Here is a 24,948-nt window from a genome sequence, read left to right as displayed (position 1 = left end):
TTGAAATTCATGTATTAACATTGCCTTTTTGTTCCTTTGTTTGAATTAAGTCATTTGTGAAGGATTACATGATACCTATAGCAAGATTATTACTGGGCCTTGACACCACCCCTGGGTCAGGATACCTGTGTGCTGTGAGTATACAGTGCTTTGCAATTCAATTCTGTGGCAAAGCGTGAATAAAGGAAACTTGGCAGTTAGAGCAGATGTAATTCCATCACATATCTTTAAACAAAACTTACAAATGTCCTGCATTCTGATTGGCAGCTATCATTCCAATGCCATCTGGTTGAACCAATGATTTCGATTTTTGCATAAATGTAGCATTTTAGTGAATTATACTTAATAGTTCTCAGTGTGTGGATCTAGTGCATGTTTACAGTTCTGTATCAGTCCTCAATTAGTCAGTATGAATATTGAAGAACAAGTCAAAATATGTGTTTATGTTGGTGAATACACCTGTGCAACATATTTAACCAACTATAAAACCTCAGTTTTGTTTTGGTGCTTAACTGGTGTTCTTTTGATTTATTGTTTTAATCAGATGAAGATCACAGAAGATGATTTGTGGATTAGAACGTATGGAAGGTTATTCCAAAAGCTGTGCTCATCCAGTGCTGAAATTGCCATTGGCATGTACAGGACAGAATCCCATATGTTTGCAACATCTGAGGTACGATACTATATAGCCTCTCGTTTGTTTTTCAGCATTTTTGTGAAAATTCTTGCAGTGCACCACATTCTTCTCAATTTAACTAGGGGGCAGACCTTGCTGACAGCCCAGTTTGTTTCCATTCCCCAGAGGGAACTGTATGGAGCTTTCTGTCTTCTTAAAACCAGCTTGCCACTTTGTGTGCCAGATAGACACCTGCCACATCATTGTCAACAGGGTGTCAGACTATCATAGGTAACCAGGGATCATTTTTGAAGGGCATTCAAAGGCCAAACTGTCGACCGGTCCATTTCAATAGGGCTGAGTTTCAGTAGTTTGAAAACGTGTAGCAAACTTTATAATGCCATAACTTGTTTCTGTTTGATACAACATTTTATGTTCAGAACTATACAAGTTTAATTGTTAAGTATAATTTTGGGCTTAAGGTTTTCTTCCAAGTGTATATCAAGCTGAAGGAGTTTTCATTTTCTTTCTTTCTTTTTTATGATCTATATCAAGTATTGTATTGTCACTTTAGAAACTTTTATTTCATTTGATATGTGTAACTTGGTTCTAATCCTTGCAGAGTTATAAGAGGCAAAATGTAAGTAGAGAAACGCGTTGATTTAACCTGATTAGTCTGCAGGGTGTTTAAATTGTTCTGGAGGGACATGTGAACATTCCTGAATGATGACCAGGGTAGAAATCTTAGGAACGTTTAAGGTCCTTTGTGAAACATCAGTAACATATCCAGTCTTCATATCCTAAGATGTAATGTCCACATTACATAACCGATCTCAAGAACCGTTCTAATTAATCCAGCTTAAAGCGCCCACATTGAAGTATTGTTTCTGGCTTAATGCGTGGAAACACCATTAAAATAGTTTGGTTACAGTTCCAACAGCACAATGGACAGTGGAAATTAATATGGTAGTATCCTACCATGCATTGTATTTTTTGTTTACAACCCCCTGAATATGGAGCCTGTGCCCACAGCAGAAATAGCGCTTGTCAGCATGAATGTGCCTTGATTTTGGCACCTGACCACGTCGCTCCACGATCCACCATTTTACAGCAGAAGCCTCACAAATGGTATACAGTGAAGCTGTATTGATCACCGTTCTCATCTCTTTCAGGCTCCTGCTCTGAGTATTTGCCCTGCCTGATGCAATCTAATTTGGAGCTGGTTCTCGAGTGCAGTATTAAATGCTCTGGAGTGCAGATGCTAACCGTATTTAGTATTTAAGCCAGTTTAAAATTGTCTAAGTGCCTATGCTTTTTGTTCAAACGGTGTATTAATCTCAACCCATCGCAGGCAAAGCTGTTTGCGCACTTTTCATTTTGCATATACTGTGCATATGCGTTATTTATTTTATTTTCCTTTTCAGTCACAAGACATTGGTCCACAGGTAAGCATACATCAACACTTCATGTTTTATACTGAATGTTTGATGCCTGCTTTAAAATCATTTTTAGACACCTTGAACGGAACCTCTTTTTGTACCCTGGGTGAAATGATTCATTGTGTATCGGTGAATAGGGTTACTCCCTTACATGGTGGGTAGCATGGTACAGAGGTTGTGTACCGTCATGCGTGACTAAAAGCACAATTAACATAGCGCTACTTAAACATGTGATTTATAGCTGGCATGAGTACATGCTTCTTTTGTCTCATTTTAAGTTTTGCCTTTAAAGTCAAAGAAAACCCCACAAGTCAAGTAAAATGAAGAACAAGCATGAACTCAAAATAAATTCATGTATTTTATAACCTTTTAAATATTAATTATGTGATCTGAGCTTCTCAGACTAATCGAGAATGTGATGTTAATACAGCCCTAGGCCGATTGTTACTCTGTAATGTACTTGTGATATGTTTTCATTTTAGCATAGAATGTTTAAGCTACATTATATGTTTTATCTCTGTATGAAAAAGCAAGACAAATACATTAAAACATAAAGCTGCAGTTCTGATCTTCAAGCTGTGAGAACATCAGTGATTTTTATTTCCTTCACCACAAAAATACTATGGGGTAACCTAATGACTGTTCTATTGTATTTTAATAAGTATATAACAGGACTACATATGGACGCAGGGTTTTCTTTGGCTTCAACATAATAGTCCATTCTTAATGATCATGTTATTTTCTTACCCTTCACACAAAGAAATTGCCTATCAGAACAATCATGTGTTTTGAAATATGTGTTGTATTGTGGCCTGCGTATTGTGATGTGTACGGAATTGTGAGTTTTCATCTGCACCATGAAACCAGTCTGTGAAACTCATCTTATTTTAATCTCAAACTGGGGCTGCCACTGGTTCTATCTGCAGTCTACTATCAAATCTGCATCCTGACAGCAGCAGCGTGGTGTGCAGGGTGAGTCATACAATCAAGATTGTGTCCTGGCTGTGCGAAGTCACCAGTCTTCGCTGGGGATTCCGAAGGGAGAGTCGCATTGGCTCTGGCGCTCCCGTGGGTTCGGGAGACAAAACCGGCAGGGACTGCTTCTCATCGCGCTACAGCGCACCCTGCTGGCCAGACACCCAGTGAGCTCAGAGCGGACACCTTCAGGGCTGGCCTGGGTCCTCCAGAGGCTGGTAGCTCGCTGACATCTGCTCTCGAGTTCCTGGGTGTAAAAGAGGACCTGGCAGTGGGCATCAGAGGATGCCCACTGAACCTTCGGATTTCCTGAGCTGTGTAGGGAATTGCTGCTGTGAGGCAAAAAAATAATGGACATTCCAAATTGGGGAGGCAGCTGGCAACACCCCAGTGAGACTCAGAGCGGACACCCTGCTCCAGGGGCCTCGCCCAGAGGCCTGTAGCCTCGCCTGAACTGATGCGCTCCTCGCGGTTAGTTCCCTGGGGGTTAAAAGGAGGACCTGTGTGGGCATCATCCGAGGTAAGGGCCCCACATTGAGAACCGGTCGGGATTTCCTGAGCTGTGTAAAGGGAATTGGCTGCCTGTGAGGCAAAAAAAATAATGGGACAATTCCCAAATTGGGGGATAAGATGTAATTAGTATATAATATAGGCATAAAAGTTATATATATATATAAAATATAATATTATTATATATAATATATATAATATATATATATATATATATAGGATATATTAATGTTAATGTACCCGTGCCCCTCAGGTTTATGCCTGTCCCCTTATATAACACCCATAAAGTAACTGCAGGAATCTATAAAGCAATTACATGAAATCCAGGTATTCTGTCTTATATAACACCAGAAAGTAACTGCAGGAATCTATACAGTATATTGGATAATAAGAATGGAGTGAGCTGTAAAAGATAAATATTTTGAATTCCTGTAAAGCAATCCTCCGCTGTTTCTACCAATACTTTTATTTCAATTATAGAGAATAACTGTGGTATAGATGTAGGCCATAATTGGAGCACCAAAGACTATTCCCGCTTAGGGTTTTCCCTGGATCCTGGTTTTGAGGAAGGTGTCCCAGGATTTCAGTATGATTTCCCGGAACACTCAAAGATCCTGCTTTTTAATCTTATCCCGTTTCAACTCTTGTGCTTCTGTATCCATGTAGATTATACGGCAACACCACAATGCCAATCCCGTAAATTGACCACAAGTTTAATAAATCAAGATAATTAATATTACTGCAATGATATTAGTTAGTTGTCAATTCTATAGTAGTATTATCAATGCTACCTAATGGAAGACTATAGGATTTCTATCTCAGAGGTAGCAACACTATTCCTGCTGCTCTTCTTAAAAGGCTTGTACAGATTTCATCTTCTCCCGTTTCTTTAATAAAGTCCCAGATCTCCATCAATGTTGAGGAGTGTGAGGACACAAGGGACGTGAAAGAACCATGGAACCAAAGAGGCAGCCACAGGAACTCCACCTCCAGTGACCAATCGGAGCACCCGTTACTGAGGAAGAAGAGCATGCAGTGGGCACGGCGACTGAGCAGGAAAGGGAACAAGCAAACGAGTAAAACGGAGCGAATCAGCCAGCAGAGACTGAATCTGTACCGCCGCTCAGAGAGACAGGAGCTTTCTGAGCTGGTGAAAAACCGAATGAAGCACCTGGGTTTGCCTACCACAGGTTACGGTAAGTCAAGCTCTTCAACCACTAACGGTCATTAGATCTCATTTGCACCAGCAATTACTGTAAAACAAGAACTATGCGGTAAGAAAATAAACTCTGGTTTTAGGTATGCTGAGATTGGCTGAATACAAAATACAGTGGCGGTCTGACAACAATAAGAAACCTCTGAGATCGTCTCAGCAAATCAGGTTCCAAGTAGAGCAGTCATTATCCCACAGCAAGATGCCTTCTTAAATATAACAGGACTCTAAAGCCTTGTCTCTCGCGTAAACAGCAACTTAAATATCAGGCAGCCTGAGCAATAAAGATCAGAGTAGAACCTAAAAAAACACATTTAAAAATGACTTCATGCATAGAAACGTGTTTGATTTATAATGTGTAAATGTAAATGTGTAAAGCATTCTTGACAGTGTAAATTTTAAACATTCTAGACAGTGTAAATTGTAAACATGCTAGACAGTGTAAAAAGTAAACATTTTTGTTTTACAGTATTTCATTTCTATTAACCCATCTTTGTTTCCTGATGTATTTTAATGAAAATGTTATCCTTCTCTTAATATCAGTGAGTGGTTGAGACTATGAATATTTTCCTTTAGTGCAATAACAAATGTGCATGTCGAAACTTTTCATTGCGGGCCGAGCAGAAAAAGCAGCTGGAAATCAAGAAATCCAAAATCTATTGCGGTCATGTGGTCTTATTAGTTCAAAGCTTATTTTCGCTCCAATGATGGTCTGTAAAATGAATTGTATGAATAACGTAGTACACATTTTATTTAAGAAAATAAAATCTGTGTTTTTGGCATTGCTTTTGGTACTTTTTAACACTGCAAATCGACTCTGCTTGTTCATGGGGGCTCCAATAAATGTGAACCAGCATGGAGCAGAGGAGGGACTAGATTGTGTTGCACCTGGAGAGACCTTTTAAAGGGAGCACGTTTCTGCAAAATGAAATGTTTGACTCCACGGTGATAAGGGGAGGAGTGACGTGATCCTGAAGTTAATAGAGAGGAGACTAATGTAGTTACTACCTTTCGGTTGCTTTTAAGAAGACAACTAAAGAGTTGATTTGATCAACATACATTTTCTTGGATACATAACATATTTTTGTAAAGTGTTTTAAAGTACCTGTGAATCATCCTAGATCGCATGAACCACTACAGAGACATGACATGAACATTGCTGTCCTTTACCTGGCTGGCCCTCTGATGTAATGCTCCACAGATTCTCTACTTGCTCCCCCTGCTGCTCTGCTGTTTCCTCATTGCTGCCATCTCCTCTCACTATTGCATTAGATGTCCCACCCCCCTCCACTCTTGAACTGCTGTTACCACTGCTAGCTGATTTTTCTCTTTCTTTTTCTCTTTCTCTCCTTCTCTCCTGTGTGTTTGTGCGTTTTCCTCTGTAGAGGATGTAGCAAATTTAACTGCCAGTGATGTGATGAATCGGGTAAACCTAGGATATTTGCAAGGTAATTCCTCACTTGGGGAACAGAGAGGTATTGAAAGCACACTCAATAAGGACGGAATGCCAGCTCCAAACAAACAAGCGGAGAGTTTCGTAGTCTCACAGGCTGGATTGTGGGCTGACTCTGTGAAAAACAATTCGCCTCATCTCCCAAAATGTAACAGCCCCACAAAACCTAGTATCTTAAGATACTTCTCTATTACCGTTTACTTTTAGTATGTTGATAAAACAGTAATAAAGTAATTGCATACTGTAGTAGATGCTTACATAGTTGCTTGCATGCAACACTATACATCACTACAATTAAGCAGTCCAAGGACATTATAAAGTCAATACTAGAATTCTATGACCAAAACATACATTATAGTAAGATTTTTTTTATATACAGTTTTGATTATCAGATGAAGCTCCCAAACCCTTTTTATGTTTTTTTTCTTTACAAAATTGTCCTTATAAGAAGCGTGTGTCCTCTAGTTCCGAAGTCAGATTTGAAACCCAGTTCTAATATAGTGCATGTATTTATAATAGTCAAGTTACATGTGTTTGTTTTACAGCTGGCATTTCTTTAAGTGTGCTTGGGAGTGGTTTTGTCGCAAAACCAGGCCTGAAATGTGGTTTCACTGAAGTTGTATTCCCACTGTATTGCCTTATTTTATTTATTTTTTGTATATATATAAATATATATATTGCATCGAATGCACCAATAACACAGTTTAGTAAGCATAAGACGTGAGAAGAGGTATAATTATAAATATATAGAAATAATAAGATTGTGATATATATATATTATTGCACAATTCAGTTTAGTAAGCTTAAGACCGTGAGAAAGGTTCTAATTATAAACCAATTAATAAGAGAAGATAGATGAGATGGGGTATATTTAACTGATCTAAACTGTCCTGCCATAAATAATTTAAAGAAGGGGACTTTGTGAAAACCAGCATCTGGAAGAGTGTGAGTCTCTTTAGTGTATTTCAAATGTAAGTGCAAGGCCATGCTGGCTCCTACTTTAACACTGAAACAGTGACAGTATGTAGATCTGCCACTGTTTCATTGAATAGAGCCCAGTAGAGTGTTACTGCCCCCTCTGTGTGATGTTTTGCACACTGGCTATTTCAATCAATACTTCCTACACTGTCAAAAACTATTTTGGCAATAAAACTGCATCAGATCTTGGATCGTCATTGAAAACAACACACTAAAATGTATCTTCCTTCAAGTTGTCCAAATCGTTTTTATTTAGCCATAAAACAGGCAGACTATCCTGAGTATACATTATTTTGGGTTGATAACAGACAAATATTTTGAAATAAGGCAATATAGTCTGCCTGTTAAAAGAACACCAAGCGATGTTGCATGTTGCCAGGGAAACAAACAGCCTTCATGAAGCAGGAGTGCCTGCCTGAGGCCAGGTATTTCTGAACCACAAATTACTGTCTTAAAACTGGACGAGGGTGGAGGGCGATGCAGAATCAAAAGGTGCTTTTTAACTCTTTCCTGCCTACTTGCATCCTCTTTCAAAGCATTCAAGCATTTTATTACAGACATCTATCCAGAGTCATTGTATGTGCATTTCAAGGTACAGTACAGCTCAGTCCACTGGTACAGCATGCAGATTGCACCTGGGCGTTGGAGTGGAGGGTGGAATCAAACAAACAAAACAAAACAGGAAAGTGTAATGCCGTATCGATCCTGTCCATTTGGAAGCTACAGCCCGCTTACCTTACTGTAGGAAGGTGTATTGCAAGCATGCTGTTGCATTAGTGTATATGACTACAGCATTTCTTTGTCCTTGTTTCCAGAATCTGAAACAACTCTTTATTTAAATGCTGTATCATTGAAAAGCAGTGAAATGTTGTTTTATTTGAATTTCATATGAATAGTTTAAAACAAATATAATAATACGGTTTTTTTTGTTGTTTTGTTATGTTTTTGCTTGGCATGTTTCATTCATTGCATTAAACCCATTCTTTAAACATGCACTGGCATTTTGCTAAATCATATCTCTATAAAACTAGAATTTTAGAGCAAGTAGTTTCACACTACATTTTCTGTCCCTTTACCTTTTTATGACGATCACTATAGTTGTTGATGTCTCCAATTGAGAATGTGTTTCTCTTGTTGTGTACAGTTACATTACAATATTATATTGAGTTTTAATGCAGACAGTTTATATATTGTGATGGATAAGGTGTTCCCAGCAAAAGGGGGGAGATCCAAGACTATATTATTACAGTAAACTGATGACTTTTTAAACTCCACTCCCCACCCCTACCCCCACCCTCCCAACAACAAAAATTGGAACTGTAATAGTTGCATGAAGACTGCAATAATGCTACAGGTACCAGCAGTACCAATACAATGTAGACCTACATAGTTAACACAGGGTATCAAATGTTTGCAGGTGTTTTCCTGAGCTTGTGCTTATGTAATAATCAGGCCCTCTGTCATTACATTTTCACTTGCATGCTTTGACTTTTGTAAAGTATCAAGAACAAATGAGCTGACAGAACAGGGTCCTAGCTGGTTCGGATCGGAGAATCTACTGCATTTAACTCCTTCACGGTTCTCAGTTGCTGTTACTGAAGTAACAATGAAAGTGGCCCATGAACACTATTGGGCCTATTCTCAAAGAATTGTACTCAGTCTATAATTGACTGTTTATGTTCATGGCTAGAGCAGCTGGGCAGTTTATTGCAAGGGCTGTTTAATACCAGCTTTCTATGGATATGAATACACTTTATCATATCAGATGCATTCTTAATGTTACTTACATTCAGTTTAGTTTTTTTTTGTTTTTTTTTCACTTTTTTTATGTTTATCATCAAGTCTTGGTGACTTTTTTAAAACTCAGAAGTTTAAAGCACCTCTTTGGCCTCAGTAGAGCTCTCCAGAATCATCTTTAAGTACACCAGAGTCTCACCATTAACCTAGTTATAACACGTACAGTGTAACACATTTTTACATAAGAAAAGCTTAATGGCTACATTCTGTATGTAGATAATTCTAAGAGCTCTGCTAATGCCACAGGCATGCATTAAATTCAGAGTTTAAAAATATCACCAGGGTGTGGAAATAAAAACAGAAAATATTACAGTCAATCTAAAAACAAATGGTAAACAGATACCAAGTTGCTCTTAATTTATTTATTTGAAAATATGGCCTCTGCTTGTGAACTGTGGCTTAATGTAAACCTTAAAAATGTTCCCATGTCTTTTGTTCCATCCAATCTGCCTTTATTGAACATTCAGCTTCATCCAGCATTGATCTCTGAGCATGATGATGTGCTTCATGCTCCTTCACCTGAATTGCAACAGCTGTATAAATGGTTCTTTGGCTCTGAATGCTAGTGTGATGTGCATACGTCTCCTGATTGGGTGGTGTTTGCATGTTTCCTGCATGGAAACAGGTGACTTACCTGGACAGTCACAGGTCAGAAGGCTGCCTGCTGCATGGGCTCAGGCAGGAATCATGATCTGGTTGTAACTGTAAGACATTCTCTCCCCTTACTCGCTGTGGCATATTAAGTGGCACTGTCAGGTGGGTGTTGTCAGGTTAATGGATAATGTAACATGAATGCTCATATTTACTAACACAGTGGCTGCACACATTATTTCTGAGATTTGCGGTTGTATATTAAGTTGGTCAATACGAATGTGTCAGTTGTATTACAGTATTTATATTGAAAGTATTTTATAAAGTAGCACAAGTTATGAATCTTGGCAGGTGAAATCCCGTTATTCCCATATGTGTTAAGGCTAACGGTGCTTTCAAGATCATGAGTTTAGAAGCCCTGGCCTCTCTTAGACTTTGCTACGTTAAAGTTGATTAGCTGTAATTTTAAAAGAACGCACAGTATATGTATTGTGCATGGGCTGTATATGTAGATTTTTCACTTTTTAATTTAAAAAAGTAAATAAATAAACCCAGCACTCTTAATGACTGCATTATTTCCCCTGTTCAATAAGACTGATTTTCTGCTGCAATTACTGGCCAAATCCATTATGTGTCAAACAATTCAATCTAGTTTTATTGCTTCATACTGTTCCTCTCATATATTTCAGTAGGTAACATTTTCCACACCATGGACATTCATTCACTATATAGCCTTCAGATATGTAGTTTTGAAATCAGTTTTGTTAAGGCAAACATGTATTTTCATTTTGCAACATACTTGGAATTACACTAGGTTAAAGAATGAAAGTGTCAGAGTTCTAGAATTACTGTCAGGGAGGCACGCAAACAGAACACTCTCTTCCCTAGAGTAGTATCAGGTGTCGCGTTTTAAAATGAAAATACATGTCTTGTTTATTTTGAAACTGCACATTTGATACCTATATAGTCAGTTGTGTGACAGGTAATAAGTGTTTTGTTAGACACAGCCTCTCTAATGGTGTTGTCCCATGATGCGTATACCAAGGAATCTCGTCTTTAAAATGTATTTGAGCCGATGTTCCGTGTGATTTGATTGTTATCAATACACATGTTATACATTTTATTTGTGTATTGATAACAATCAAATCACACGGAACATCGGCTCAAATACATTTTAAAGACGAGATTCCTTGGTATACGCATCATGGGACAACACCATTAGAGAGGCTGTGTCTAACAAAACACTTATTACCTGTCACACAACTGACTATATAGGTATCAAATGTGCAGTTTCAAAATAAACAAGACATGTATTTTCATTTTAAAACGCGACACCTGATACTACTCTAGGGAAGAGAGTGTTCTGTTTGCGTGCCTCCCTGACAGTAATTCTAGAACTCTGACACTTTCATTCTTTAACCTAGTGTAATTCCAAGTATGTTGCAAAATGAAAATACATGTTTGCCTTAACAAAACTGATTTCAAAACTACATATCTGAAGGCTATATAGTGAATGAATGTCCATGGTGTGGAAAATGTTACCTACTGAAATATATGAGAGGAACAGTATGAAGCAATAAAACTAGATTGAATTGTTTGACACATAATGGATTTGGCCAGTAATTGCAGCAGAAAATCAGTCTTATTGAACAGGGGAAATAATGCAGTCATTAAGAGTGCTGGGTTTATTTATTTACTTTTTTAAATTAAAAAGTGAAAAATCTACATATACAGCCCATGCACAATACATATACTGTGCGTTCTTTTAAAATTACAGCTAATCAACTTTAACGTAGCAAAGTCTAAGAGAGGCCAGGGCTTCTAAACTCATGATCTTGAAAGCACCGTTAGCCTTAACACATATGGGAATAACGGGATTTCACCTGCCAAGATTCATAACTTGTGCTACTTTATAAAATACTTTCAATATAAATACTGTAATACAACTGACACATTCGTATTGACCAACTTAATATACAACCGCAAATCTCAGAAATAATGTGTGCAGCCACTGTGTTAGTAAATATGAGCATTCATGTTACATTATCCATTAACCTGACAACACCCACCTGACAGTGCCACTTAATATGCCACAGCGAGTAAGGGGAGAGAATGTCTTACAGTTACAACCAGATCATGATTCCTGCCTGAGCCCATGCAGCAGGCAGCCTTCTGACCTGTGACTGTCCAGGTAAGTCACCTGTTTCCATGCAGGAAACATGCAAACACCACCCAATCAGGAGACGTATGCACATCACACTAGCATTCAGAGCCAAAGAACCATTTATACAGCTGTTGCAATTCAGGTGAAGGAGCATGAAGCACATCATCATGCTCAGAGATCAATGCTGGATGAAGCTGAATGTTCAATAAAGGCAGATTGGATGGAACAAAAGACATGGGAACATTTTTAAGGTTTACATTAAGCCACAGTTCACAAGCAGAGGCCATATTTTCAAATAAATAAATTAAGAGCAACTTGGTATCTGTTTACCATTTGTTTTTAGATTGACTGTAATATTTTCTGTTTTTATTTCCACACCCTGGTGATATTTTTAAACTCTGAATTTAATGCATGCCTGTGGCATTAGCAGAGCTCTTAGAATTATCTACATACAGAATGTAGCCATTAAGCTTTTCTTATGTAAAAATGTGTTACACTGTACGTGTTATAACTAGGTTAATGGTGAGATTCTGGTGTACTTAAAGATGATTCTGGAGAGCTCTACTGAGGCCAAAGGGGTGCTTTAAACCTCTGAGTTTTAAAAAAGTCACCAAGACATGATGATAAACATAAAAAAGTGAAGAAAAAAAAACTAAACTGAATGTAAGTAACATTAAGAATGCATCTGATATGATAAAGTGTATAATCCATAGAAAGCTGGTATTAAACAGCCCTTGCAATAAACTGCCCAGCTACTCTAGCTTTGAACATAAACAGTCAATTATAGACTGAGTACAATTCTTTGAGAATAGGCCCAATAGTGTTCATGGGCCACTTTCATTGTTACTTCAGTAACAGCAACTGAGAACCGTGAAGGAGTTAAATGCAGTAGATTCTCCGATCCGAACCAGCTAGGACCCTGTTCTGTCAGCTCATTTGTTCTTGATACTTTACAAAAGTCAAAGCATGCAAGTGAAAATGTAATGACAGAGGGCCTGATTATTACATAAGCACAAGCTCAGGAAAACACCTGCAAACATTTGATACCCTGTGTTAACTATGTAGGTCTACATTGTATTGGTACTGCTGGTACCTGTAGCATTATTGCAGTCTTCATGCAACTATTACAGTTCCAATTTTTGTTGTTGGTAGGGTGGGGGTAGGGGTGGGGAGTGGAGTTTAAAGTCATCAGTTTACTGTAATAATATAGTTTTGGATCTCCCCCCTTTTGCTGGGAACACCTTATCCATCACAATATATAAACTGTCTGCATTAAAACTCAATATAATATTGTAATGTAACTGTACACAACAAGAGAAACACATTCTCAATTGGAGACATCAACAACTATAGTGATCGTCATAAAAAGGTAAAGAGACAGAAAATGTAGCGTGAAACTACTTGCTCTAAAATTCTAGTTTTATAGAGATATGATTTAGCAAAATGCCAGTGCATGTTTAAAGAATGGGTTTAATGCAATGAATGAAACATGCCAAGCAAAAACATAACAAAACAACAAAAAAAACCGTATTATTATATTTGTTTTAAACTATTCATATGAAATTCAAATAAAACAACATTTCACTGCTTTTCAATGATGCAGCTTTTAAATAAAGTGTTGTTTCAGATTCTGGAAACAAGGACAAAGAAATGCTGTAGTCGTATACACTAATGCAACAGCATGCTTGCAATACACCTTCCTACAGTAAGGTAAGCGGGCTGTAGCTTCCAAAACGGACAGGATCGACACGGCATTACACTTTCCTGTTTTGTTTTGTTTGTTTGATTCCACCCTCCACTCCAACGCCCAGGTGCAATCTGCATGCTGTACCAGTGGATTGAGCTGTACTGTACCTTGAAATGCACATACAATGACTCTGGATAGATGTCTGTAATAAAATGCTTGAATGCTTTGAAAGAGGATGCAACTAGGCAGGAAAGAGTTAAAAAGCACCTTTTGATTCTGCATCGCCCTCCACCCTCGTCCAGTTTTAAGACAGTAATTTGTGGTTCAGAAATACCTGGCCTCAGGCAGGCACTCCTGCTTCATGAATGCTGTTTGTTTCCCTGGCAACATGCAACATCGCTTGGTGTTCTTTTAACAGGCAGACTATATTGCCTTATTTCAAAATATTTGTCTGTTATGCAACCCAAAATAATGTATACTCAGGATAGTCTGTCTGTTTTATGGCTAAATAAAAATTATTTGGACAACTTGAAGGAAGATACATTTTAGTGTGTTGTTTTCAATGACGATCCAAGATCTGATGCAGTTTTATTGCCAAAATAGTTTTTGACAGTGTAGGAAGTATTGATTGAAATAGCCAGTGTGCAAAACATCACACAGAGGGGGCAGTAACACTCTACTGGGCTCTATTCAATGAAACAGTGGCAGATCTACATACTGTCACTGTTTCAGTGTTAAAGTAGGAGCCAGCATGGCATTGCACTTACATTTGAAATACACTAAAGAGACTCATACTCTTCCAGATGCTGGTTTTCACAAAGTCCCCTTCTTTAAATTATTTATGGCAGGACAGTTTAGATCAGTTAAATATACCCCATCTCATCTATCTTCTCTTATTAATTGGTTTATAATTAGAACCTCTCTCACGGTCTTAAGCTTACTAAACTGAATTGTGCAATATATATTATAATATATATATTATATATATATATATATATATATATATTAAATTATATTAATTAACAAAAAATAAATAAAATAAGGCAATACAGTGGGAATACAACTTCAATGAAACCACATTTCAGGCCTGGTTTTGCGACAAAACCACTCCCAAGCACACTTAAAGAAATGCCAGCTATAAAACAAACACATATAACTTGACTATTATAAATACATGCACTATATTAGAACCGGGTTTCAAATCTGACTTCGGAACTAGAGGACACACACTTCTTCTAAGAACAATTTTGTAAAGAAAAAAACATAAAAAGGGTTTGGGAGCTTCATCTGATAATCAAAACTGTATATAAAAAAAATTCTTACTATAATGTATGTTTTGGTCATAGAATTCTAGTATTGACTTTATAACGTCCTTGGACTGCTTAATTGTAGTAATGTATAGTGTTGCATGCAAGCAACTATGTAAGCATCTACTACAGTATGCAATTACTTTATTACTGTTTTATCAACATACTAAAAGTAAACGGTAATAGAGAAGTATCTTAAGATACTAGGTTTTGTGGGGCTGTTACATTTTGGGAGATGAGGCGAATTGTTTTTCACAGAGTCAGCCCACAATCCAGCCTGTGAGACTACGAAACTCTCCGCTTGTTTGTTTGGAGCTGGCATTCCGTCCTTATTGAGTGTGCTTTCAATACCTCTCTGTTCCCCAAGTGAGGAATTACCTTGCAAATATCCTAGGTTTACCCGATTCATCACATCACTGGCAGTTAAATTTGCTACATCCTCTACAGAGGAAAACGCACAAACACACAGGAGAGAAGGAGAGAAAGAGAAAAAGAAAGAGAAAAATCAGCTAGCAGTGGTAACAGCAGTTCAAGAGTGGAGGGGGGTGGGACATCTAATGCAATAGTGAGAGGAGATGGCAGGAATGAGGAAACAGCAGAGCAGCAGGGGGAGCAAGTAGAGAATCTGTGGAGCATTACATCAGAGGGCCAGCCAGGTAAAGGACAGCAATGTTCATGTCATGTCTCTGTAGTGGTTCATGCGATCTAGGATGATTCACAGGTACTTTAAAACACTTTACAAAAATATGTTATGTATCCAAGAAAATGTATGTTGATCAAATCAACTCTTTAGTTGTCTTCTTAAAAGCAACCGAAAGGTAGTAACTACATTAGTCTCCTCTCTATTAACTTCAGGATCACGTCACTCCTCCCCTTATCACCGTGGAGTCAAACATTTCATTTTGCAGAAACGTGCTCCCTTTAAAAGGTCTCTCCAGGTGCAACACAATCTAGTCCCTCCTCTGCTCCATGCTGGTTCACATTTATTGGAGCCCCCATGAACAAGCAGAGTCGATTTGCAGTGTTAAAAAGTACCAAAAGCAATGCCAAAAACACAGATTTTATTTTCTTAAATAAAATGTGTACTACGTTATTCATACAATTCATTTTACAGACCATCATTGGAGCGAAAATAAGCTTTGAACTAATAAGACCACATGACCGCAATAGATTTTGGATTTCTTGATTTCCAGCTGCTTTTTCTGCTCGGCCCGCAATGAAAAGTTTCGACATGCACATTTGTTATTGCACTAAAGGAAAATATTCATAGTCTCAACCACTCACTGATATTAAGAGAAGGATAACATTTTCATTAAAATACATCAGGAAACAAAGATGGGTTAATAGAAATGAAATACTGTAAAACAAAAATGTTTACTTTTTACACTGTCTAGCATGTTTACAATTTACACTGTCTAGAATGTTTAAAATTTACACTGTCAAGAATGCTTTACACATTTACATTTACACATTATAAATCAAACACGTTTCTATGCATGAAGTCATTTTTAAATGTGTTTTTTTAGGTTCTACTCTGATCTTTATTGCTCAGGCTGCCTGATATTTAAGTTGCTGTTTACGCGAGAGACAAGGCTTTAGAGTCCTGTTATATTTAAGAAGGCATCTTGCTGTGGGATAATGACTGCTCTACTTGGAACCTGATTTGCTGAGACGATCTCAGAGGTTTCTTATTGTTGTCAGACTGCCACTGTATTTTGTATTCAGCCAATCTCAGCATACCTAAAACCAGAGTTTATTTTCTTACCGCGTAGTTCTTGTTTTACAGTAATTGCTGGTGCAAATGAGATCTAATGACCGTTAGTGGTTGAAGAGCTTGACTTACCGTAACCTGTGGTAGGCAAACCCAGGTGCTTCATTCGGTTTTTCACCAGCTCAGAAAGCTCCTGTCTCTCTGAGCGGCGGTACAGATTCAGTCTCTGCTGGCTGATTCGCTCCGTTTTACTCGTTTGCTTGTTCCCTTTCCTGCTCAGTCGCCGTGCCCACTGCATGCTCTTCTTCCTCAGTAACGGGTGCTCCGATTGGTCACTGGAGGTGGAGTTCCTGTGGCTGCCTCTTTGGTTCCATGGTTCTTTCACGTCCCTTGTGTCCTCACACTCCTCAACATTGATGGAGATCTGGGACTTTATTAAAGAAACGGGAGAAGATGAAATCTGTACAAGCCTTTTAAGAAGAGCAGCAGGAATAGTGTTGCTACCTCTGAGATAGAAATCCTATAGTCTTCCATTAGGTAGCATTGATAATACTGCTATAGAATTGACAACTAACTAATATCATTGCAGTAATATTAATTATCTTGATTTATTAAACTTGTGGTCAATTTACGGGATTGGCATTGTGGTGTTGCCGTATAATCTACATGGATACAGAAGCACAAGAGTTGAAACGGGATAAGATTAAAAAGCAGGATCTTTGAGTGTTCCGGGAAATCATACTGAAATCCTGGGACACCTTCCTCAAAACCAGGATCCAGGGAAAACCCTAAGCGGGAATAGTCTTTGGTGCTCCAATTATGGCCTACATCTATACCACAGTTATTCTCTATAATTGAAATAAAAGTATTGGTAGAAACAGCGGAGGATTGCTTTACAGGAATGCAAAATATTTATCTTTTACAGCTCACTCCATTCTTATTATCCAATATACTGTATAGATTCCTGCAGTTACTTTCTGGTGTTATATAAGACAGAATACCTGGACAGTACATACTATATATATATATATATATATATATATATATATATATATATATATATATATATATATATATATAAATTATTTATTTTAAAATTTAGTGTGCCTAATTATTTTATCCCCAATTTGGAATGTCCATTATTTTTTTGCCTCACAGCAGCAATTCCCTACACAGCTCAGGAAATCCGAAGGTTCAGTGGGCATCCTCTGATGCCCACTGCCAGGTCCTCTTTTACACCCAGGAACTCGAGAGCTGATTTCAGCGAGCTACCAGCCTCTGGGAGCAGGTGTCCGCTCTGAGCTCACTGGACGCTCTGAGCTCACTGGGTGTCTGGCCAGCAGGGTGCGCTGTAGCGCGATGAGGAGAAACAGTCCCTGCCGGTTTTGCCTCCCTAACCCACGGGAGCGCCAGAGCCAATGCGACTCTTCCTTCGGAGTCCCCTGGGAAGAACGGTGACTCTGCACAGCCAGGACACCAGCCTGCACTGTATGACTCACCCTGCACACCACGCTGCTGCTGTCAGGATGCAGATTTGATAGTAGACTGCAGATAGAACCAGTGGCAGCCCCAGTTTGAGATTAAAATAAGATGAGTTTCACAGACTGGTTTCATGGTGCAGATGAAAACTCACAATTCCGTACACATCACAATACGCAGGCCACAATACAACACATATTTCAAAACACATGATTGTTCTGATAGGCAATTTCTTTGTGTGAAGGGTAAGAAAATAACATGATCATTAAGAATGGTCTATTTTGTTGAAGCCAAAGAAAACCCTACGTCCATATGTAGTCCTGTTATATACTTATTAAAATACAATAGAACAGTCATTAGGTTACCCCATAGTATTTTTGTGGTGAAGGAAATAAAAATCACTGATGTTCTCACAGCTTGAAGATCAGAACTGCAGCTTTATGTTTTAATGTATTTGTCTTGCTTTTTCATACAGAGATAAAACATATAATGTAGCTTAAACATTCTATGCTAAAATGAAAACATATCACAAGTACATTACAGAGTAACAATCGGCCTAGGGCTGTATTAACATCACATTCTCGATTAGTCTGAGAAGCTCAGATCACATAATTAATATTTAAAAGGTTATAAAATACATGAATTTATTTTGAGTTCATGCTTGTTCTTCATTTTACTTGACTTGTGGGGTTTTCTTTGACTTTAAAGGCAAAACTTAAAATGAGACAAAAGAAGCATGTACTCATGCCAGCTATAAATCACATGTTTAAGTAGCGCTATGTTAATTGTGCTTTTAGTCACGCATGACGGTACACAACCTCTGTACCATGCTACCCACCATGTAAGGGAGTAACCCTATTCACCGATACACAATGAATCATTTCACCCAGGGTACAAAAAGAGGTTCCGTTCAAGGTGTCTAAAAATGATTTTAAAGCAGGCATCAAACATTCAGTATAAAACATGAAGTGTTGATGTATGCTTACCTGTGGACCAATGTCTTGTGACTGAAAAGGAAAATAAAATAAATAACGCATATGCACAGTATATGCAAAATGAAAAGTGCGCAAACAGCTTTGCCTGCGATGGGTTGAGATTAATACACCGTTTGAACAAAAAGCATAGGCACTTAGACAATTTTAAACTGGCTTAAATACTAAATACGGTTAGCATCTGCACTCCAGAGCATTTAATACTGCACTCGAGAACCAGCTCCAAATTAGATTGCATCAGGCAGGGCAAATACTCAGAGCAGGAGCCTGAAAGAGATGAGAACGGTGATCAATACAGCTTCACTGTATACCATTTGTGAGGCTTCTGCTGTAAAATGGTGGATCGTGGAGCGACGTGGTCAGGTGCCAAAATCAAGGCACATTCATGCTGACAAGCGCTATTTCTGCTGTGGGCACAGGCTCCATATTCAGGGGGTTGTAAACAAAAAATACAATGCATGGTAGGATACTACCATATTAATTTCCACTGTCCATTGTGCTGTTGGAACTGTAACCAAACTATTTTAATGGTGTTTGCACGCATTAAGCCAGAAACAATACTTCAATGTGGGCGCTTTAAGCTGGATTAATTAGAACGGTTCTTGAGATCGGTTATGTAATGTGGACATTACATCTTAGGATATGAAGACTGGATATGTTACTGATGTTTCACAAAGGACCTTAAACGTTCCTAAGATTTCTACCCTGGTCATCATTCAGGAATGTTCACATGTCCCTCCAGAACAATTTAAACACCCTGCAGACTAATCAGGTTAAATCAACGCGTTTCTCTACTTACATTTTGCCTCTTATAACTCTGCAAGGATTAGAACCAAGTTACACATATCAAATGAAATAAAAGTTTCTAAAGTGACAATACAATACTTGATATAGATCATAAAAAAGAAAGAAAGAAAATGAAAACTCCTTCAGCTTGATATACACTTGGAAGAAAACCTTAAGCCCAAAATTATACTTAACAATTAAACTTGTATAGTTCTGAACATAAAATGTTGTATCAAACAGAAACAAGTTATGGCATTATAAAGTTTGCTACACGTTTTCGAACTACTGAAACTCAGCCCTATTGAAATGGGCCGGTCGACAGTTTGGCCTTTGAATGCCCTTCAAAAATGTTCTCTGGTTGCCTATGATAGTCTGACACCCTATTGACAATGATGTGGCAGGTGTCTATCTGGCACACAAAGTGGCAAGCTGGTTTTAAGAAGACAGAAAGCTCCATACAGTTCCCTCTGGGGAATGGAAACAAACTGGGCTGTCAGCAAGGTCTGCCCCCTAGTAAAATTGAGAAGAATGTGGTGCACTGCAAGAATTTTCACAAAAATGCTGAAAAACAAACGAGAGGCTATATAGTATCGTACCTCAGATGTTGCAAACATATGGGATTCTGTCCTGTACATGCCAATGGCAATTTCAGCACTGGATGAGCACAGCTTTTGGAATAACCTTCCATACGTTCTAATCCACAAATCATCTTCTGTGATCTTCATCTGATTAAAACAATAAATCAAAAGAACACCAGTTAAGCACCAAAACAAAACTGAGGTTTTATAGTTGGTTAAATATGTTGCACAGGTGTATTCACCAACATAAACACATATTTTGACTTGTTCTTCAATATTCATACTGACTAATTGAGGACTGATACAGAACTGTAAACATGCACTAGATCCACACACTGAGAACTATTAAGTATAATTCACTAAAATGCTACATTTATGCAAAAATCGAAATCATTGGTTCAACCAGATGGCATTGGAATGATAGCTGCCAATCAGAATGCAGGACATTTGTAAGTTTTGTTTAAAGATATGTGATGGAATTACATCTGCTCTAACTGCCAAGTTTCCTTTATTCACGCTTTGCCACAGAATTGAATTGCAAAGCACTGTATACTCACAGCACACAGGTATCCTGACCCAGGGGTGGTGTCAAGGCCCAGTAATAATCTTGCTATAGGTATCATGTAATCCTTCACAAATGACTTAATTCAAACAAAGGAACAAAAAGGCAATGTTAATACATGAATTTCAAATGCACTGCAGTAATTGGGCAAGTTACATCTCAATAAAATCTTTCCAATATTAATTTGTATCCATAATGCACACTGCATGTAAGATATTTAATACAGTGTCTGTCAGATGTTTTAATTATTAAAAGAAATAGTATAACAACATTTTTTTTCTAAACATAGTTATAGATTTCTGTTTAGATATTGACATATCACAAGTTTAAAACACAAGTTCACACAAAAACAAGCTCTCAAACAACTCGACGCAAACCCAAGTACCACTGTTTAAGAGATACTGCTGTTACAAAGATGAAACACTAGATGGCACTGTTGTTCTTTAAAGAGACAACTGCAGTTATACCACAGCATTGTGCTGAGTGAATGACAGACTTCATTTTACTACCTGAACAGAAAATAAAGTATTTGCCATTGCTTTAATAATTGTGTAACTGGGTGGTTAAAATTTAGTGGTTTTATATAATCAGCCAAATGCCGGACTATCCCTTTAAGGCAGTTATAAGGGGTTGCATCGGAAGGGGTTCAGCAGAGTGTGAGACTATCTGGTGGAGAGAGAGCTGCATCACGAAGCACCTGCTGTGCAGTTTGACTGGAGCCCTGAAATAGCGGGTGTGTATACTTTCACCTAATATAACAATGACTCTGTTATTGTTGGTAAGATAGTTAAATTGTCCTGTTGCCAAGCTATGATGTAACCCGTGTGGAGGCGGCAGGCCCCCGATGATAATGTGCGTGTTTCTTGCAGAGGCCGCCACCACTCACTTGCTCTGAATAAGATTATTCACCCGTCTAACTTCACTGTTGCTATCTGTGCCTACTCTATTCCACTATAACCCTTTCCCTTGTATACCTCTCTTCAACCTTTCTTTCCTACCTATATTTTTGGTGAATAAACCAAGACTGAAAAAGATCCCCAGACCCCTTTGTGAGGGTGTTTAAAGAAGAAACGACAAGGGGGGGGGGGGGGGGGTTACAACTGTAACGATTAATCTTCAGGTGTATAACTTGCCAATTAAGAACCAATTTGTTTCAAATAAAAAATATATATGTGTAAGTTAGAATTGTAACCAATAAGTAAGTAACTTTATTTTACTATGTGCTGCTTGTGTTAGTAAGACTCAGGGGTGTATACAGCTGTATTGTGGCAGGAAAAGCCTTGATCATCATGTTAAAAGAATATGGTCCATGCTGGATGTAGCTCTCACGACTGCTGTTATTGCAGTATGCGTTCACTGACCTGATACAGCAAAGTATCCAGCATGCTGATGCTGAACACTCTGCCGGCTGCGAATGGGAGTCTGAACATGAAGGCCAGGTTTGAGCCTTTTTCACGCTCCTTCTGGGGGAAAAGCAACACAACATTGAGAACAGAAAAATAGAATACCACCACATAGCAGAAATTCAATGTTGTGTGCCCTTGAAATGCTTGACCCAGACACAAGAACTGTAGTTTTAGTGGATTTCTGCGCACTTTTAGTGCAAACACAAATAAACAAACAACAAAACAACACAAAATCTAACTTTTTGGAGTGCTAACTAAACTTTTCACAAGTCCTAGCTAAGAAAACCAAATGGCTAATCCGTTTACCGTTTACCAGAACACTTGTTACAAAAACAAGTCACACACAGTACACATAATACTCAAAGTACCTTTCTTCAGAGGCCTTCTAATTCCAACCCCAAGGCATTCTGGGGGGTGTAGTCCTGTACTTACCTCAAGGACTCCATCTTCATCTTTCCTCCACCTACTCTGCTACAGTAACATTTTATTTTATGCAAAGCGCTCTGAGACGTCTTCTATTGATGGGAATTACACTATGTAAAATAAAGATTAAATAACCACCACTTGTTTTTCCGAAGCTGGGCGGTTTTCTTTGACCTTGTGATGTTTGCAATATTTAAAGCTCTACTGTGCCTTTAAGGCTTTACAGTTCAAACCACTCTTGTGAGCATAACCCTCATCCACTCCCCCCCTCTACGTTACATGCAGAGGCAGGGTAAGAAGCTGCGTAGCAGATATCACAATAAAACCAGGGACTTTCTGTAACTTCTGAGCATTTGTCTGTCTCTCCACCTCACCTACAGTACAAACCCAACCCTTATAAGCTTGTATACGTTTGCTTGTGAATCTGATTCTGACTTACAAAGCTTAATGAATATGGCCCATAGCCCTCACTAGCACAACCATATTCAGCACCATGATTTAAATGTGTTTAATCGAAACTGAATGCCTATTCAGTGATGTGGCTTTGTACGAAAGATTGATGCTCGCACAAGGGCAGTAACAGTGGTAGAAGCCTGTGTAAAATGGGACCACATTGGTACGATGTCCACACCCAGTAAACACTGGTAATCCATGCAGCACCAGTGTACTGTATTACCACATCACCATTTTCTTTAAGGGCACTTCCATTATACAACAGCAATCCCATACAAAGAGCTTGTCCCTCAGTGCACCATGTAGATGACAGCGCTGTATGTGGCACAATTAGAGCTACTTAAGTATAAATGGATGGAATTAACAGTCAGCACCCGTAACTACTGCATTTATAAATACTAAAAGAAAATGACAAACGTTTAAACTTTAACTGTTGGATTCCTTTCAAAGCCTCTCACCTTTTCCAGTTTGGAGAGCGCGAGGGAATAGCAGTCCTTGGCTCTGAACTGCATGAACCTCATATTGGAGGGGTGGGTGAGTTCTGTGATAATGCTCAGACTGGGGAATAGCCTAGAGGGGAAACACGACACTGCATTTACTGAGGTGAGGTTAGGAAAAGACAGTTAACATCTCTCCAGCATCCTATTACTGCTGGGTAAAGAAGCATGGGGAATTGAGATTGACATGTGTAGAACTCTTACTCAACTTTAAAAGGCAAACACTGTCTAGCAGCCAACAACTGAACTGCAAGATCTACAGCATCTATCTGTCTATATATGTGCACTATCCATCTACCATTAAATAAAAGTCTATACAGTATGTACATATAGACTGCACAACATACAATAGAAATACTTGCAGTTTACCAGGAAGCAAAAGAATTCCTAAAAAAGTGCTTGGTTGCTATAATACAAGTCCCTCAGCTCTTGTTAAAGAGATTATCCGTTTCTATCTTTTATTAGCTGTTTTATTTTCACAAAAATGATGTCATTTAAATGTCATTATGAGTGGAGAAATATTTCAGTCAGGAAACGCATTCGGTTTCATTTTTTTTAAGCAGTTTACTTCAGTATGTATCACAGCATTTTGACTTGCTGTCAGGGCACACGAGGCCGAATCAAAATTTTTATTGACATCTCTCAGTCGTCGCCAAGAGAGACCCAAAATGGAGGTCAATTCAAAAAACGGAACTGACTGCCTGAACATTAATATGAGTTTACATTTCTACAACACCATTGGGGTTTGAACTAGTTCACAACCTACCTGAACATAGTTTGGACATTGACGATAGTTTTAGCATCTGCCATGTAGTCCTCCTCAGCACTCATGGTGCTCTCCTTATCAACTACGACCAGATTGTCAGCGTAGATGATGCCACACTGGAGAAGGTTATCCAGGCTTCAGGACAAACAGAAAGAGCAATCATTAAAAGGTGTTCTTTCTGATAAAAGGGGCAAACGATGGGTTTTTTTGACCTACGGCTGGCTTCAAAATTACATTTCTAGAATTTTGTGAACTGATGAGTTACAAATATGACCTTCATAGAATATAACCGCTCAGTGCTTGTCTATAATTCTGTGGCATTAAACACTAAAAATGATCTAATCCTACCCCTTTATAAACTGGCATTCTGTACAGCATTCTGTACAATTCAGCATAATTTGCGGGTCCCACCAACAACTATTGAAATAAATGGTGCAGTCCACCACAAAGTCTGTGTTTTACTCTTTCTAAATTTATAATGAAGTATGTTATGTGGAATTAAAAATGAATACAATCCTTGCATTTTTGGGTTTACCTGGACAGTACATTCACTGTATGTACTGTA

The 24,948-nt window shown here is 38.3% G+C and overlaps 2 protein-coding genes across 2 annotated transcripts in view; one reads left to right on the top strand and one right to left on the bottom strand.

The window, feature by feature from the left end:
- The window catches only part of LOC121307497 (potassium channel subfamily T member 1-like), a 14,772-nt gene extending 8,359 nt beyond the window's left edge, over positions 1-6,413 (top strand). The window contains exons 3-7 of the mRNA XM_041239678.1: positions 51-134; positions 545-673; positions 2,041-2,061; positions 4,439-4,736; positions 6,139-6,413. Of these exons, the coding sequence (XP_041095612.1) occupies positions 51-134; positions 545-673; positions 2,041-2,061; positions 4,439-4,736; positions 6,139-6,413 (807 nt within the window). The remainder of the gene's footprint in view (positions 1-50; positions 135-544; positions 674-2,040; positions 2,062-4,438; positions 4,737-6,138) is intronic.
- An 8,483-nt stretch (positions 6,414-14,896) lies between these two features.
- LOC121307496 (potassium channel subfamily T member 1-like) overlaps positions 14,897-24,948 on the bottom strand; it is a 72,818-nt gene continuing 62,766 nt past the window's right edge. Inside the window, exons 23-30 of the mRNA XM_041239677.1 lie at positions 24,384-24,518; positions 23,579-23,690; positions 22,200-22,301; positions 20,834-20,917; positions 20,295-20,423; positions 18,907-18,927; positions 16,574-16,871; positions 14,897-15,171 (exon numbers count right to left, since the gene is read on the bottom strand). Coding sequence (XP_041095611.1) covers positions 14,897-15,171; positions 16,574-16,871; positions 18,907-18,927; positions 20,295-20,423; positions 20,834-20,917; positions 22,200-22,301; positions 23,579-23,690; positions 24,384-24,518 — 1,156 coding nt within the window. The remainder of the gene's footprint in view (positions 15,172-16,573; positions 16,872-18,906; positions 18,928-20,294; positions 20,424-20,833; positions 20,918-22,199; positions 22,302-23,578; positions 23,691-24,383; positions 24,519-24,948) is intronic.

The sequence above is a fragment of the Polyodon spathula genome, chromosome 56 (assembly GCF_017654505.1).
Source record: "Polyodon spathula isolate WHYD16114869_AA chromosome 56, ASM1765450v1, whole genome shotgun sequence".
Classification (NCBI taxonomy): domain Eukaryota; kingdom Metazoa; phylum Chordata; class Actinopteri; order Acipenseriformes; family Polyodontidae; genus Polyodon; species Polyodon spathula.
Note: the sequence above shows the minus strand (reverse complement) of the source record. Positions and strands in the feature narration are given on the sequence as shown.